This window comes from Corythoichthys intestinalis, chromosome 15, assembly GCF_030265065.1.
Source record: "Corythoichthys intestinalis isolate RoL2023-P3 chromosome 15, ASM3026506v1, whole genome shotgun sequence".
In the NCBI taxonomy this organism is placed as follows: domain Eukaryota; kingdom Metazoa; phylum Chordata; class Actinopteri; order Syngnathiformes; family Syngnathidae; genus Corythoichthys; species Corythoichthys intestinalis.
In genome coordinates, this window is record NC_080409.1 from 18,362,363 (window position 1) to 18,380,869 (window position 18,507).

At 43.8% G+C, this 18,507-nt stretch overlaps 1 protein-coding gene across 6 annotated transcripts in view; it reads left to right on the forward strand.

Moving 5' to 3' along the window:
- Positions 1-13,529, forward strand: part of tfb1m (transcription factor B1, mitochondrial) — a 60,126-nt gene extending 46,597 nt beyond the window's left edge. For 3 of the 6 annotated variants that reach the window (XM_057858878.1, XM_057858877.1, XM_057858879.1), the window contains exons 7-8: positions 5,279-5,406; positions 8,514-13,526. In XM_057858878.1, coding sequence (XP_057714861.1) covers positions 5,279-5,406; positions 8,514-8,781 — 396 coding nt within the window. In that variant the 3' untranslated portion in view covers positions 8,782-13,526. Of the gene's footprint in view, positions 1-5,278; positions 5,407-8,513 lie in introns of all 6 variants that reach the window. The other 3 variants (XM_057858875.1, XM_057858876.1, XM_057858880.1) reach the window with 2 other exon arrangements.
- Positions 13,530-18,507: the final 4,978 nt, after the last annotated feature.

Here is an 18,507-nt window from a genome sequence, read left to right on the forward strand (position 1 = left end):
GATAATGAAGAAGGAGGATTACCTTGAAATTCTTCAAGATAACCTAACGTCATCAGCCCGAAGATTGGGTTTTGGGCGCAGTTGGGTGTTCCAACAGGACAATGACCCCAAACACACATCAAAAGTGGTAATGGAATGGCTAAATCAGGCTAGAATTAAGGTTTTCGAATGGCCTTCCCAAAGTCCTGACTTAAACCCCATTGAGAACTTGTGGACAATGCTGAAGAAACAAGTCCATGTCAGAAAGCCATCAAATTTAACTGAACTGCACCAATTCTGTCAAGAGGAGTGGTCAAAGATTCAACCAGAAGCTTGCCAGAAGCTTGTGGATGGCTACCAAAAGCGCCTAATTGAAGTGAAAATGGGAAAGGGACATGTTACAAAATATTAGCGTTGCTGTATGTATATTTTTGACCCAGCAGATTTGATCACTTTTTTCTGTTCACCCATAATAAAGTCATAAAAGAACCAAACTTCATGAATATTTTTTGTGACAAAGAAGTATCTGTTCCAATCACTCTATCAGAGAAAAATCAGAGTTGTAGAAATAACCGGAAACTCAAGAGAGCCATGACATTATGTTCTTCACAAGTGTATGTAAATTTTGACCACAACTGTATGTATCTCTTTCCAATGCTAAATCTGAATAAATATACTAAACATGGCCTTTTTTTTTTTTTTTTTTTTCTTCTTCGCTATTTGGCGGTTTTTCACTTATCGCGGTCTCCATTAATCACGAAAAACGAGATATCACTGGACTTGTTCGCATTACTAATTGAGGCAGTGAATTCTGCTCTCTTTACAAGTTCCAGGAGCACAAAGTTTTCTTTCTCTAATGGATTTTTGATAAGCACCCAAAACCAAAAAGCCCTAAATGAAATGAAATGTATTATGATCATGATGATGACTAATACCACTGATGTGTTTGTGTGTGTGCGTGTGTGTGAGCGAACCAGTGGCCTGGTAAGGCAGCACACAGAGAAGCTTAGCATTCGTTGGTCCGCTTGCTGCGCTCTGGCTAAACGCACACACACATACTATGGTGGATTGTGTGCAAGCACCACCACCACACGCCACCCCATTAAGCTATAACATTCATGTCAAACACTGTTTACAAACCAGCACCAAATGCCCAGATGTGGGATTATCAAATTGTCTTCTGATGTTACGTGTGATTCCATTCTAGTGTTCAGAAGATGAAGAAAGATGATCCTTTAGAGAAAAACAAGTGATCAGAGAGAGGGGGGGGCAGCGAGGGTGCGCTTGTTGGTAAAAGCGAGAGCTCCTAAAGCAACTCTGCTGAGTCTGTCACGACTTCTTCAACCGCGTGTCACGTCAGCTTAGGGCTGACACGGGAAGGATCGGAAGGCAACACCTCCACCAGTTGTCATGTTCTGACACCAGTGAGGACCACACGCGCAGGGAGCGCCACAAGTACACCCCTACTCTGAATATTGTGTTATACAGTACCTAGGCAGTTGTACTATTATATTAGATTTCGGGTTCAGAAAGTCATCAAACTACCTTTTGGAATCGTGACTGTAAAGATTTCCTTACATGCTGTTTTTAAAAAAAAAAAAAAAATCTTTCTAAATTTAGAAAAACAGTAAGTGGAACTAAATTTCCCTGAGCTGTATTTTTTTCTGTCTCCGAGCTTATTAAAGGGATCCAGAGATAGAAAGACTTGTAGTTCTTAAAAGATAAACGTTATTATCAGTTAAAATAATTAGATACAAAAACTCCTCTTGATGGTTTCGTTTTTATACAATTTGTAAAATTAGTCTAACTGGTAGGTCGCCATTGCTCTTGACGTCGCAGGGTGGTGCCGTCACATGGTTACGCTGCCGGGCTCCCAGAGTACAACTCCAGCAACATAAACATGTCATCTGTTCAACCCTTTCAATTTGAACCCAAGAGGAACATTGATGAGCATTACAGCTCTGTCGATATTTCACAAAATGAACAGGATGAGACGAGACAAGAGCATGACAAAACCAGTGTTCTGCCAAAATGTGCTAAACTGACTAAACGTCCTACAAGAGGCGAATTTGACACCCAAAGTACTACAGTGCGCTTTCAGCTTGTTTTGTTTAGATTCACACAAATATCAAAAATGCCCTAAGAAAATACTTAAACATAGTAATATCAAATAAGGGTTGTATAAATGTGCTACGTGACTAATGTGGTCAACAGATAGCCAATCTGCTTCAAAGCTACCACAAGAAAACACAGTGCTTAAAAGTATGAGAGGGAAACACATGCAAAACGTATTTTGAGGCAATAAAAGGGTAATAAAAGACTCAATATTTTGAGGCAATTAAAGGGTAATAGAAGACTCAATAAAAACACAAATAGTAAGTACTCGCCGCTTTTAGCCGATGTGCGCGTGTGTTGGACATCTCGCCACATAGAAGGAATTGCAGAAGACCAGTAGTGTTCGTCTAGTGAGTGACAAACTACATCATCACCCCGAGCGTCCATTGCGTGCATAAAACATGGCACCCTCTGTAGGTCAAAACATGTACTAAATGCTATAGATTTTACAACAATGGCAATATTTTATGTTTTTAATAAAGGTCTGTCAAACGATTACAATTTTTAATCGAGTTAATCACAGCTTAAAAATTAATTAATCCTAATTAATTGCAATTCAAACCATCTTTAAAATATGCCATATTTTTCTGTAAATTATTGTTGAAATGGAAAGATAAGACACAAGATGGACATAAACATTCAACATGTGTACTGTATTTGTTTATTATAACAATAAATCCACAAGAAAGCATTAACATTATTAACATTCTTTGTGTTTAAGGGATCCACGGGTAGAAAAAGACTTGTAGTTCTTAAAAGATAAATGTTAGTACAAGTTATAGTAATTTTATAGTAAAACCCCTTTTAATGTTTCCGTTTTAATTCAATTTGTAAAATTTTCAATCCAAAAATAAACTACAGTAGTAGCTCGCAATTGTTGACTTCGCCGAGTGGTGACGTCACATGGGATCCCTGCCGTTCTTCAACAGTGTCTTTAACTATGAAAGATAGTGATTGAAATACACGACAAGGTGTCAATGGCGAGCTTTAAATTAATTAGAGATTCTGCGTTGTGTTCAATTAAGAGTGTTATGAAAAAGATCGTCTCCTGTCATTCTTCCCCACGTCGTTCGCCACTACTTACACTCACCGGCAACTTTATTAGGTACACCATGCTAGTAACGGGTTGGACCCCCTTTTGCCTTCAAAACTGCCTCAATTCTTGACGGCATAGGTTCAACAAGGAGCTGGAAGCATTCCTCAGAGAGTTTGGACCATATTGACATGATGGCATCCCATAGTTGTTGCAGATTTGTCGGCTGCACATCCATGATGCGAGTCTCCCGTTCCACCACATCCCAAAGATGCTCTATTGGATTGAGATCTGATGACTGTGGTGGCCATTTGAGTGCAGTGAACTCATTGTCATGTTCAAGAAACCAGTTTGAGATGATTCCAGCTTTATGACATGGCGCATTATCCTGCTGAAAGTAGCCAACAGAAGTTGGGTACATTGTGGTCATAAAGGGATGGACATGGTCAGCAACAATACTCAAGTAAGCTGTGGCGTTCCAACGATGCTCAATTGGTACCAAGGGGCCCAAAGAGTGCCAAGAAAATATTACCCACCATTACACCACCACAGCCAGCCTGAACCGTTGATACAAGGCAGGATGGATCCATGCTTTCATGTTGTTGACGCCAAATTCTGACCCTACCATCCGAATGTCGCAGCAGAAATCGAGACTCATCAGACCAGGCAACGTTTTTCCAATCTTCCATTGTCCAATTTCGATGAGCTTGTGCAAAGTGTAGCCTCAGTTTCCTGTTCCTAGCTGAAAGGAGTGGCATCTTCGGCTGCTGTAGCCCATCTGCCTCAAAATTCGACGTACTATGCGTTCAGAGATGCTCTTCTGCCTACCTTGGTTGTAACGGGTGGTTATTTGAGTCACTGTTGCCTTTCTCTCAGCTCGAAGCAGTCTAGATCAGCAGTTTCTGAAATACTCAGACCAGCCCTTCTGGCACCAACAACTATGCCACGTTCAAAGTCACTCAAATCACCTTTCTTCCCCATACTGATGCTCGGTTTGAACTGCAGGAGATTGTCTTAAACCATGTCTACATGCCTAAATGCACTGAGTTGCCGCCATGTGATTGGCTGATTAGAAATCAAGTGTTAACGAGCAGTTGGACAGGTGTACCTAATAAAGTGGCCGGTGAGTGTATATTTGTTGTGAAAGAGTTGCCAAAGCTTAAACCAATAAAAGGCGCGGTCCAATGACCGCGTGTGTCCACTTGCATTTCTCTGCCTTTTTGCTCTCATTGTGCTAAAATGGTGTCATTGTAAACTGTTTGAGGCAACGCATGAACGGGTCATTCCGTGCATGCGTTAATTGCGTCAAATATTTTAACGTGATTAATTTAAAAAATTGATTACCCACCGTTAACGCGATAAATTTGACAGCACTACTAATAACACATTTTAGTAAAAGAAAACAATTGTGGCTTATTAGAGCCTACGAGTCTTTAAGTCCGAGGTTCCCTTTAACTCTTTCAATGCCTTTGACAATGAGAGACGTCTTATCATGTGGTTCTTCTGTTGTATATTTAAATGAGTTTATCGCTAATATGCGCTCAATCCATTAAAAGTGGGGGGTGGCAGCAAATGAACATTCGTTCTAGTGACATTTGATGGTTTTCCTATAATAAATCCACTTTGAAATTGAGATAACGCATGCCCTGCTTTCTATTTAGGTTCTACCTGGTGTGCCAATTGTGCCGTTTCAGATTTAAGAATAGAACGGTTCCGTGTGTCTAAATTTGCAGTTATTTGATTTCAATTTTTTGTTGTTGAACATTGTTTCGCCAAAGTGTGGAAACGTTTGGCATAGCTCAATTTTGGGAACAAATGTATTTCATTTCCGAAAAGAATGACATGAAAATGAGGTAAGTCAGTCTCTAAGTGAACAAAAAGTGTTGACGTTACCACAGAAAGGACATTTGAGTGTTTGGTCTGTGCTGTTACTATGACAACTCAACTGCCAGCCACGCTGCGTCATCTTTTTTTCCCCTCTATGCCGTTATCACTTATTTGTCCAACAACCTTATTTTCGACACTTTTGTCTTTTTCCCTCCCACTGCCTGCTGCCACTTTGCTCCTCATTCCCACAAGCACACCTTTGTGCAATATCTTCTCAAGGTCAATGTTTTTGACCCTGCTGACTGTGTTTGTGTGCGTGCAAAGGTGGATGTTGGAGTTGTTCACTTCACCCCTCTGGTTCAGCCCAGCATCCAGCAGCCCTTCAAAATGGTGGAGAAAGTCGTCAGGAATATTTTCCAGTTCCGCAGAAAGTACTGCCGCAGAGGAATCGGGTGAGCACCGATGTCAACGTGTCGTCTTTTCCAACTCATCTGTAACACTCACACACTTTGGAAGGTTCTCTGACCGAACCTGACCAAAAATGCACACTTCGAAATGAGGAGGCTGTCCACTCGCCCACGTGCCTGTGAGGAGGCCAGATAACAACACGGCGCTAGCTGTGTGAATGAGAGCAGCAATTATTAGTCAGCGAGGTTGCATGGGAACGACGAGGCGGCACATTTTATATAACTTCAGCGTGTTGGCTGAAAGCGGCACACGTCTGGCAATTAAGCAGCAGCGGCGATTCAGAATGGCCATATTGAAAAAATGATAAGATACACTTTGTAGAAAATTGAAATATATTTTCAGTCAGTCAGGGCACATACAGAGCTGGCCAAAAATATTGGCACCCCTGCAATTCTGTCAGATAATGCTCAATTTCTCCCAGAAAATGATGACAATTACAAATGCTTTGGTAGTAATATCTTCATTTATTTTGCTTGCAGCGAAAAAACACAAAAGAAAATGGGAAAAAAAAAAAAAAAAAAATCATTATCATTTTGCACAAAACTCCAAAAATGGGCCGGACAAAAGTATTAGCAGCCTCAGCCTAATACTTGGTAGCACAACCTTTAGACAAAATTAACTGCGAACAACCACTTCCGGTATCCATCAATGAGTTTCCTACAATGCTCTGCTGGAATTTTAGACCATTCTTCTTTGCCCAACCACTCCAGGTCTCTGAGATTTGAAGGGTGCCTTCTTCAGACTGCCATTTTCAGATCCCTCCACAGATGTTCTATGGGATTCAAGTCTGGACAAATTGTTGGCCACTTTTAGAAGTCTCCAGTGCTTTCTCTCAAACCATTTTCTAGTGCAGTGGTTCTTAACCTTGTTGGAGCTACGGAACCCCACTAGTTTCAATATGCACATTTACCGAACCCAACGTTAGCATAAATTATTTTTTATTTTTCAAATTTAAGACATATTTTTTCTACTGGTGCACAAAATGAACCATGCAGAACAAAACTAACATAGTGACAATTCAAAAAACTGAGGCACCTAAGTCGTACTTCTTGAGTGCCTCGGTTTTTTTGAACTGTCGCTTTTTTAAGCCCTACACCAAAGAGCACCAGAAGTGTACTTTGTACACCCAGCAGCAGTCCATGCACCTCACGTTATACTGAAAACTAACATAGTGTTCCGAGTATCAGATTCGCCATCTTTAACGGCGCTTCACCAGTAGTGTTTGGCTTGCCCTGCATTGCGATCAGGTACGCAACATCGTATGATGCTGAGATGATCGGTTTGTTAATGGGTACAATTCAAAGAGCAGGCAGAGTGGCCTTATCATCGAATCTGACTCTCTTCACCTTGAATTCAGCAAGCGTTGTGTTCTTATATGCCCCATCTCCTCACAGTTTCTCGAAGTGTTCCTTTAATTTTGCCAGTACGAGATTAGAATTGCTCAACTTGGCATGGCAAATCATGCAGATAGGACGGTGACTTCCATCCCATTCCATGATACATGAGAATCCATGTTGTATATAATCGTCCGACCACTATCGCAGCACTGATTGGCCAAGCAATGTCACGTGATCATCTGCAGCCAGTGATGGCCAAGCGGGGCATGCCATCGCATATAGACAGGATGAGTCTGTGTGTCTTGACCTCAGCAGCAGAGGCTCCACCGAACCCCTGAGACCGACTCAACAAACCCCTAGGGTTCGATCGAACCCAGGTTAAGAACCACTGTTCTAGTGCCTTTTGAAGTGTGTTTTGGGTCATTGTCCTGCTGGAACACCCATGACCTCTGAGGTAGACCCAGCTTTCTCACACTGGGCCCTACATTATGCTGCAAATTCGTTGGTAGTCTTAGACTTCATAATGCCATGCACACGGTCAAGCAGTCCAGTGCCAGAGGCAGCAAAGCAACCCCAAAACATCAGGGAACCTCCGCCATGTTTGACTGCTGGAACCGTGTTCTTTTCTTTGAAGGCCTCGTTTTTTTTCCCTGTAAACTCTTGAGTTAATGCCTTTTCCCAAAAAGCTCTAACATTCTTCCAAAAAGTTTTTGACTTTCTCAGGTAAGTTTTGGCAAACTCCAGCCTGGCTTTTATATGTCTCTGGGTCAGAAGTGGGGTCTTCCTGGGTATCCTACTATAGACTTCCTTTTCATTCAGATACCGACGGATAGTACAGGTTGACACCGTTGTACCCTCGGACGGCAGGACAGCTTGAACTTGTTTGGATGTTAGTCGAGGTTCTTTATCAACCATCTGCACAATCTTTCGTTGAAATCCCTCGTCAATTTTTCTTTTTTGTCCAAATCTAGGGAGGTTAGCCACAGTGCCATGGGCTTTACATTTATTGATGATACTGCGCATGGTAGACACTGGAACATTCAGGTCTTTGGAGATGGACTTGTAGCCTTGAGATTGCCCATGCTCCCTCACAATTTTGCTTCTAAAGTCCTCAGACACTTCTTTGGTCTTCTTTCTTTTCTCCATGTACAATGTGGTACACACAAGGAACCGAGACAGAGGTTGTCAACTTTAATCCATTTTAACTGGCTGCAACTGTGATTTAGTTATTGCCACCACTTGTTATGTGCCACAGGTAAGTAACGTGCTGTTGATTACACAAATTAGAGAAGCATCACATGATTTTTCAAAGAGTGCCAATACTTTTGTCAGGCCCATGATTTATTTATTTTTCTCATTGTCGGTGTTCTTTTTTCATTGCAAGCACAATACATGAACATATTACTACCAAAGCATTTGTAATTGCAATCATTTTGTGGGAAAAAGTGAGCATTAGCTGACAGAATTGCAGGGGTACAAATACTTTTGGCCACCACTGTATAGTCACACTCACATTCTATGGACAATTGAGATCATTCCCCCTGGAAGCACAAAATAGTCACAATACACATCCTCCATTGACTTGAATGCTTGAGAAATCTGTGTTCAGCAGGTTGAAAGTGCAAAAGGTGAACGATTAACAAGTTTTTTGTTTGATTTTAAATAACTGCTGAGTACTCCTTCCTTCTATTTGAGCATTAAACATGCATGATCATTGAGATATCAAAGCATCTCTCTATTCGCCCTCCTTCCAGAATGTTGTTCCCCGAGGCGTGTCGCGACGCGTTCACAGAGGAGCTGATGCGCAAGGCAGATGTGGAGCCCACCCTGCGCCCCACCGAGCTCACCATCCCCCAAGTGAAGGCGCTGGTGGACGTCTACGCTCACATGTGCGACCGGGATCCGCTTCTGTTCGGCTACGACTTCAGAGAAGAGCTCCGGGTCAAACACCTCACCAAGCAAAGGGGTGCGCAGACAAACGATTTGGAGGGAAGCCCACGGAGCCCCGAGCAACCGGACTGAACTCAACAAAGAGCAGAAAGCACTTAAGGCCTTGACATTTCCACCTGGCAGTGGCGTGCATTTTTGATGCTGCTTTTCGTGCAACTAAGAGTTTCCACAGGCTGTTTATTGGAAGAAGAAAGAAATAAAAAGGCAAATTGGGACAAATGCAGCAGTTAAACAAACATCTATCTCATATACAGGTGAATCACGGTTAGATTATCGGGAAAAAGTCCAGTATTTAAAACATACCGTGATTTTCGGACTAAAAGGACTGTAAGCCGCCACCCACCAAATTTGACACGAAAACGGCATTTGTTCATAGATAAGCCGCGCTATACTATAAGCCGGTAACACTTTATTTGACAGCGGCGTCATAAGACTATCATAATTATGACAAGATGGTCTTACGACTGTCATAAATTTTTAAAAATTTTCATTAAGAGCGTCATGTCATAATTTAGACAATCTTATAACGCCGCTATCAAATAAAGTATTACCTAGTAACCCAAATCATCAAAGAAAGCCTCATAAGCCGCGGGATTCAAAATGAGGGGAAAAAAAGTTGTGGCTTACAGTCCGAAAGATACTATAATTTCTCATTTTGACGAGTTGGCTCAGAGATCGTGAAATTGACAATTCAGTACCTCTGATAGTAAAATATTACCTAAGACTAGTGATGGCTAATGAAGCATCTTGTGATGCAACGAACCACTTGGCCAAATTGAATCGAAAATAGGTTCAGTTCATGAAACTTGATTACCAGTGACAAGGCGTCTTTCCTTTGAAGTGTGATGCACACAGGAAAGCTGATTTTGATGTGCTATTTCGTCATCCTCTTTCAATAATCGCCTGAGTCACTTTTTTTTTTTTTTTTTTGTAGAAAACGTGAAATACTGAAGCAAATTCTCATTAGACTATATTGACTATTGATTCCATTTCAGGGGCAGAATTGAGTAATCCATTTGACTAAGGATGTGGCCAATTTTAGCAGAGGTGGCCATCATCCTGAGGAAAAAAGTAAATATTTGTCCCAATGTGGCTTAGGCAAATATTTTAAGAGGGTGATTACCGGTATTTACAAATAAAGACTTATGAACAGGGGTGCACATAAGTGGTCCGCATGCGTGCATGTGTACTGGAAGTAGACAAACGCGCTGGCCCTCAACGGCTTCCATACGCTTTTGCGTACCGATGGCTGACCACTGTATTTGCGGCGGACACGAGAAAATAACTTCTCAAAATGTCGAAGAGGCAGGCCACACTGAGTAATTACTTCCGTGTTCCCCCACCCCCGTCAAAAGACAGACAGACGACAGAGACGTCACCGGAGCTACCGAAAAAAAGGACTTTTGCTGAAAAGTGGCTACAGGAGGTACCATGGCTAGAAGCAAATGATGCTCGCACGGAAATGCGGTACAAAATGTGCCGTGAGAATCCCAATGTCGCCGATAAGAGCAGCGCATTTTATGTACGGTCAAAGAATTTCAGTCATCCAAACTTTGAAAAGCACGAAAAAAACAGAGAGCATGTGGCAATTAAGCAAACTATCGATGTCAAACATGACCACACTCTCCCTATGGACAAGTGGCGGAATAAAGGTAATGAACAGCGTCATGCACTGACAAACGTGTTTTTGCTGGCATTTTACAAAGCTAAGTAAAGCTTGTCATAAATTTATCGCATCAGGCGGATCGGCTCTCAAGCTCAATGAGGACCAAGTCACATCTCCAGGTCCTCCTCTGAGAACCTGGGCAAAAAAATTATGTGCACCCCTGCTTATGAATGTGTTTTGTATCACTTATGTGAGCAGTGTGGGGGGGAATTGCAGTGTGCTTGTGTAACTATGGTCATTATGTGGGATGGGGAACATTCAAAGATTTTTACTGAGGTACATTATTATCTGCACAATTTTTAAATTGAGTCGATTTCTTTTTTTGCTTACAACTTTAGAACATTGCTTTACACATTTAGAACATACTCGCTCACAGGGAACAGATGATGCTTGTGTGCAGGGCCGTGCAGAGTTTGGAGGGGCAGGTGCTCAATAGAAAGGGGGCACATGAACAAGAATTTAACACACCTTACAACAGCATAACTTACTTTAACCAGCTTTACAGTATAATTGGCTGTGACTGTGAAAGACCTAATTTTTAAAGCTTCTTTCTCAATAACTTAAAAAAAAGAAGACAACACTTCACAAGGTTGGTGTCTATGTTATCATTCATTCAATTAAATACGTGTCATGTCATTTCCTGTTTTATTTTGAAGTCTACCCGCCGTGTGTCACCTAATTGCCTATATACCCTACCCACCGACGTCACAAAACCACATGCTCGCTGTGTGGTTCCGCCCACTTGTCCGTCATTTTGTCTCTGTATTAGCATTGTTTTCAATTGATCGAGGAATTTAAAATGCATTTCATGGAAGACCCTGATGCCGTAAACTCACTGGATGTGTTGCATAAAAGGCGTTATGTGGAAAAGCTTCGTTCTATACAGTCGCCAGATCCATATTTGATGCCCAAATCGATGTTTTTCGACCCACTGTCTTCGCCCTGTCTGCCTGACATCTGCTACGCTGATATTTACAATTATCTTGTCCACACAAAATCAGCCTATTCCCACGAAAATTTGAAAAACTTCAAGAGCTTGGAGGCTTATAAATACTTCGTTGCTGGTTGGGTGAAATAGGTCCTCGTTCGGCGGGAATCTTGTGCTTGGAAAGGTGAGTTACGAAATTTTCAATTCAAAATCTTTTGTTATTGCTAACATCCACTGTCAAGTCTAATGTATTTCATGTCGTTTGTCAATGGAGTTAAGGCTTTTAATGTTTATATGGTTTAGCGATAGCACTCTCACTACATACATACGTGTATGTTGTCGGCGATTAGCCTAGCAATGATCTTAATTGTGGTTATTTGTCAGCCCCGTAGACAAGGCCAGTTTCTTTCACTTGGTACCAGCTAAATATTATTCAAAAAATAACAATGGTGGAAGAAAGGGAAGTCACAAACATCTTGAATTTGAAACTATGTCGTACTACGTCGTATGTTGTCGGCGATTAGCCTCGCAATGATCTTAATTGTGGTTATTTGTCAGCTCCGTAGACGAGGCCAGTTTCTTTCACTTGGTACCAGCTAAATATTATTCAAAAAATAACGATGGTGGAAGAAAGGGAAGTCACAAACATCTTGAATTTGAAACTATGTCGTACTACGTCGTATGTTGTCGGCGATTAGCCTCGCAATGATCTTAATTGTGGTTATTTGTCAGCCCAAAACCCTCTAAGTATATCTTAAATGCATCTTACCGGATATAAAATGACTACTTCATAGTCTGTGGTGATTTTTTGGTGCCCAGTTTTCACGTCGAATTGCAGCCGTCCATTTCGCTCTCCTCTTTGGATCCCTCGGAATACGGTAAAACTTCAAGTCTCTCCTTCCATCTTCTCTGTTAGTGCAACCAACAGCCACACACGCCTTCACCATTTTGATTATTAATGTTAAGGAGCAGAAAAACACGCCGTAAATAGGAGAAATGTACGTAGCCGTAACAGGTTAACACTATGTTTTGACGGACAAGTGGGCGGTACCATTCAGGAGAGCGGAGTTGTGACGTCACGTGGGTAGGGTCTATTGTTTCCACCTGTTCCCCATTACCTTGTGCGTTTACAACCCCTAGCAAAAAGTATGGAATTGCCAGTCTCGAAAGAGCACTCACTCAGACATTTTATCATGTAGAACAAACTCAGATAAAAAGCTTGAAAAAATAATTTGTTCAAAAATGCAACTGTTTAGCATTCAGAAACACTAAAAGAAATGAATAAAAATTGTGGTGGTCAGTAAAAGTTTATATATTTCCCTGCACTTGCTCTATAAATCACTCCATTCTGAGGGGAAAAAATATGGAATCATGAGAAACAAACAAAGAAATAATCAAAACACATCTCTAGTATTTAGTAGCACCACCTATGTCCAGTCTATGAGGCATGGACTTGAGTATTCTTCATCAATGGCGTACCGCACGCATGCTATTTTTAGACTGTGACGTTGCTTCGTAAAGCAGGAGTGGGACATTATAGACCCGCCCTCGCATAGAAACCATGGTAATTGTGCTACTTTTCTCCGGTAATCTTTCAAAAACGAACATGCCGATCACACATTGCTTTTTTGGAACTTGTAGAAACGACTCTAGACATTACGACATATGAAGGATGTTTTCTTCATACGTTTCCTGAAACCAAAAACTCTGAGGAAAAAAATTGAAGACTGAATCAACTTGCGTGGACTTTTAACGCCAGCTCGGCAGTAGAAATTTATGCAGTAAACATTTTATTGGGTTGGCATTGTATTTCAGAGGACAAAGAAGTAAGCAATTTTGATATTTTTAACTAATTTTTTAGCGTGACGTGCCGTGCTGCTTCTGTCTGACAATGAATGACCTGAAAAGATAATTAAAATGGTATCTGACTGCCATTGTTACATTTTCTGTTAAAAAAAAAAAAAAATCAACTTTAGTAAGGGGGAAGTGTAAATAAGTTATAGAATTAAGATTTGTTAACAATGAAAAAATTAAAAGTGTTTGTTGGCTGTCATCGAGTAGCATTTGCGATCGCTACACAAAACTAACTAAATTACCCCCAAGAACGGTCTGAGACGTAGGACAACCAGAGGACATAATATATAATAGGGTGACCAGATTTTGATTTCCAAAAAAAGAGGACACTCAGCCCTGCCTCAAGATACTTGAATTTTACTCAAAGTTCACTCAAAGATGTCTGTATCACTTTAATATATTTAAAGTGTGCCCCCTCACTCTGGATGGGAAAATGCAGTTTGAAAATAAAAAAAATAAATAATAATGACTAAAATATAATATATATATATATATATATTAGGGCTGTCAAACGATTAAAATTTTTAATCGAGTTAATTACAGCTTAAAAATTAATTAATCGTAATTAATCGCAATTCAAACCATCTATAAAATATGCCATATTTTTCTGTAAATTATATATATATTCTGTAAAATAAATTGTTGGAATGGAAAGATAAGACACAAGATGGATATATACAGTGGGGAGAACAAGTATTTGATACACTGCCAATGGGAAAACCCATTGGGGAGAACAAGTATTTGATACACTGCCAATGGGAAAACCCATTGGCAGTGTATCAAATACTTGTTCTCCCCACTGTACATTCAACATACGGTACATAAGGACTGTAGTGGGCATTTCACTCTACTGTCATTTAAATCTGTCTATGCTGTCCTCACTCCGAAGCGTCTACTTTTTCCAAAGCTAGACAGCTACTGAACGACGCCTTAATAATCAGACTTCTCCCTTTTTCATCTGATTTATTAATAAAATAGCCTCAAACCATTGTCGTCTTTAGACCGTCGTAAAACTACAACAACAAAAAGTACACAAGCATTGCATTAGCAACAACGTTAGCTTAGCACGCTATACAGGTTCACTAAAACATAAACAAAAAGCGTCTCGTACAAAAAATAGAACATTTCGCTTACTAACATAATATGTACATTCTTTACAACAACCATACTTACGGACAAATCTTGTCCAAGGATCATATAAGCACAACATTACAACGCAGGCGTCAGCCTGACACGTCGTGCAGCCATATTGAACTGGCAAGAAAAAAAATAAACCATGTCGCAAAGCGACCACAAGAGTTCGCTGTTAGACAGCACAAAAAGCCTGCTGTAAAACTTACCAAAAGGCAGAATACTGTCTGAGCGGAACATGTGCGTTAATTGCGTCAAATATTTTAACGTGTGTGGTGACCCTTTGTTGGGCATAATTCACCCACCGTACTTGTCTGTTTGGCCGAGCGCGTTACCGGCTGCGTCACAGTCACGTGACGGACCTTATAAAGAGCCGCGCGCGTTCCGGCTCATTAGGGAGAGAGAGTGCACGAAAGTTCACAGAGAGCATGCACGAGAGTTACATAGCTGGACACAGCACTTGAGCAATAAAGACTCTTTAGCAAAGCATCCCGCTTCACTGGTGACCCCGACTGCCTCGCTGAAGTCTCAGAGGCATTTTGAACACTTTCGGCAATGGCGGCTATTAGCTTTTTCGAGCTTCCGATGTTTTCCGAGTCTTCTGCGGCCGCGTGGTTCGCTAACGCGGAGGAGCAGTTCGTCCTCCGTGGTGTTTCCGACGACACCATGCGCTTCTACCACGTGGTGGCCGCGCTCGGGTACTCGACGGCGGTTAGAGCACAGCGCTTCGTGGTCTATCCGCCGAAGGTGGGCAAGTACACGGGGCTCAAGGCGCACCTCCTCAGACTTTATGAACCGTCGTACAAATCGACTTCAAAGGCGCCCAAGGTGCCCACCTCGCGAACCTTGCTGCCCGTGGTACCCGCCATAGATGGCGGCACTTCCGCCCCGGTTCCTCGCAGCCGTACTGCTGTCCCGGTACCCGCGCCACCGCCACGCGCTTCCGCTCTGGCTCTTCCCGACGCCGAAGTTGCTGTCTCGCCTCCGGCCCCGCTCTCGCTCGCCTCGGCTCCGTCGCCGCTCTCCGTCGACGCCGCTGCGCCCGTCCCTGGCTTTCCCGGCTGCGGCGCCGTTGCGCCCGCCTGCGGCCTACTCGACGACGGTGCGCCCGCCTGCGGCCTACTCGACGACGGTGCGCCAGCCTGCGGCCTACTCGATGACGGTGCGCCCGTCCCTGGCTTTCCCGGCTGCGGCGCCCTTGCGCCGGCCTGCGGCCTACTCAACGACGGTGCGCCCGCCTCGGGCCTACTCGACGACGCCCCGTCCGCCTGCGGCCTACTCGACGACGCCCCGTCCGCCTGCGGCCTACTCGACGACGCCCCGTCCGCCTGCGGCCTACTCGACGACGCCCCGTCCGCCTGCGGCCTTCTCGACGGCGTCCCGTCCGGCCCTGGTCCCCTCGACGGCGTCCCGTCCGGCCCTGGTTTTCTCGGCGACACTTTGCCTCACGACGTCATTGCTGCGCCTGCTTCTGGCCTTCCTAACGACGCCGCTCCAGCACCTGCGCCTCTGGAAGTCTCCGAGGTCGCACCTCTACTGGCGCCGCTGGCCGCCGCCGCCTCTGACCTCACTCCAACGCCTCCGGGAGTCTCCGAGGTCAGTCATCAGCCTACGCCGCTGGCCATCGCCGCTAGCCTTGCTGCTGTGCCGGCGCCTCCGGTAGTCTCCGAGGTTGCACATCGGCCAGCGCCAGCGAACGCCGCCCCCGACGTCTCTCCTCGTCCTCCGCCTTTGGACAGCGATGACGTCGCTCCGGTTTCGGCGTTTCCCCCGCTCCTGCTACGACCGGTCGGCCTGGTTCGTCTCGCCTGTCGCCCTTGTCCACGACCGGGCGACTCCGACCGCCGCACCGGTCGCCGTCGTCTCCGGCCTCGACCGGCCGATTCCGACCGCCGCGCCCGTCGCCCTCGTCTGCAGCCTCGACTGGGTGGTGCTGCTCGTCGCAAGTCTCGACCGCTGCTCAGCGACGCGTGCCGCCTCTCTCGGCGTCCGCTTCTCCGGCCTCGCCTGCGCGGTGCTGCACGGCGCGCTCCTTGTCATGGGCGTCCTCCAGACCGTTCTGCTCGGACGTCCCGCATCTGGCGTTCTGGACGGCCGCCTGATCGTCGCGTTCCGTCGCCCGCCGCCTGGCATCCTGGGCGTCCTCCAGACTGTTCTGCTTGGGCGTCCCGAGTCTGGCATCCTGGTCGGCCGCCTGACTGTCCGTTCGGTCGTCTTCCACTGACGTCCCAGCCGCGCAACCCTTCCGTTCCGTACTGTTGATTCGGGTTGCGCCTGGCGTCCTGTGTGGGTGAATTCTGGGGGGACCTGTGTGGTGACCCTTTGTTGGACATAATTCACCCACCGTACTTGTCTGTTTGGCCGAGCGCGTTACCGGCTGCGTCACAGTCACGTGACGGACCTTATAAAGAGCCGCGCGCGTTCCGGCTCATTAGGGAGAGAGAGTGCACGAGAGTTCACAGAGAGCATGCACGAGAGTTACATAGCTGGACACAGCACTTGAGCAATAAAGACTCTTTAGCAAAGCATCCCGCTTCACGTGATTAATTTAAAAAATTAATTACCGCGCGTTAACGCGATAATTTTGACAGCCCTAATATATATATATATAATGCAGACCCATGGAAATGTAGTCCAGTCAATATACATACACACAGTAGGCTATGTGCCAACTAAACATTTTTATAAATTACTATCACGACAATTGTCCTTGACAAATTGTTATTCCCATTCAATTGATATTCTCATTCAATGCTCTAGATTGCACACAAACAATAACCGAAGTAAACTGACAAACTATTCAACCAGCATGTTTCCAAACGTAGCAGTTCATGCCTAGCATGGTTTAGCTTACTGATAGCTTGCTGAGGCAAAAATCGAACTTGGCTAGAAAAGTTTATTATCATCGGCAGCGCAACGATGCGACACCAAATGGGATTTTACAGTCAAAGCTCCGACAGAAGTCAACAGTTGCCATTATTTACGTATTTATCGTTAAAAACTTATTAACTGGGCAGGCGTTGTGGCCAAATTATGAACACAATAGATGGCGGTATTGCCTCATGATAGGGGTAAACTGCCAACAAAAACAAGAACTACTCCTTCCCTACCTTCTAGTAGGAGCCATGTCAACTGCTGCCACCAAGCAGCCAGAGGGATTCTCTTCAAATTGGTCCCGTGAAAAATCAAAAACCGGACATTTTAATGAATTTATAAAACCCGCCCGGACGACGAGGATACTACGTGAAAGTAGGACTTGTCCGGGCAAAAGAGGACGTTTGGTCACCCTAATATATAAGAAAGACGGTTGGTGGTAAAGGATAGCTTGTTGAAACAGGAGAATGTCATTTTCAGTCGCGTTGATAAAAAAGCTAAGGCTATGCTAAGGTGTACTTGGTGGCATCCCTGCACAATTTTATATTGCCTCAGCCAGTCACTTGTTAGAATCGAGACAGCCAGTGTCTGACCTATCTGATTGGATTATGAACCGATAGGGGTGTTTCATATGTCACGTGACTTGAAGCAAGCTCCGGAGCAGTGGTTCAATATAAATACATCGGTCCGGAGCACATTTCGAAGATTCAGTTTCAAATTTTCATCACTACCTAGGACCAATGTCTTAAGTGTTTATGCACAAAAATCAATCGTGAATATGTCTATGCGGTCAATACTTGGTTGGGCCTCCTTTTGCATGACTGACTGCATTAAAGTAATGGATTTCCAGGTAGCTACGATAGAAGCCCTCAGGTCATCTGCATTGTCGTATCTGGTGTATCTAGCCCTCCTCTTGGTGGCAACGTATAGATTTTCTATGGGGTTCAGGTCAGGGGGATTTGCTGGCCAATAAGTCACTGCAACACCATGTGTATTCATGGAAGAGTAGTTGTTTCTCAACCTAAATGGATGTAAGTTCAATTCCTTGCCCCGGTGACCCTGTAAAAGTGTTGCTCCTGACACCGCAATTTCAGCAGGTGAATGCGGAAAGTGTAAAAGCACTATAAAAGTGTAAGCCCATTTACTTTTCAATAAAGTGCTTTGAGTAAATTGACTTGTGGATGGATAGATACAAAGATAGATGATTAGCCAAATCAAGCTTGAAATTTGCTGTCAAATTTGTTTCTCTCTGCTGGATACCCCACTCTTGCAGTTGGAGAATTATGCAAGTTATGACAGCTGTTGTCTTAGGGGAGCTGTTGCCAAAGGGACTAAAAGCAAAAAT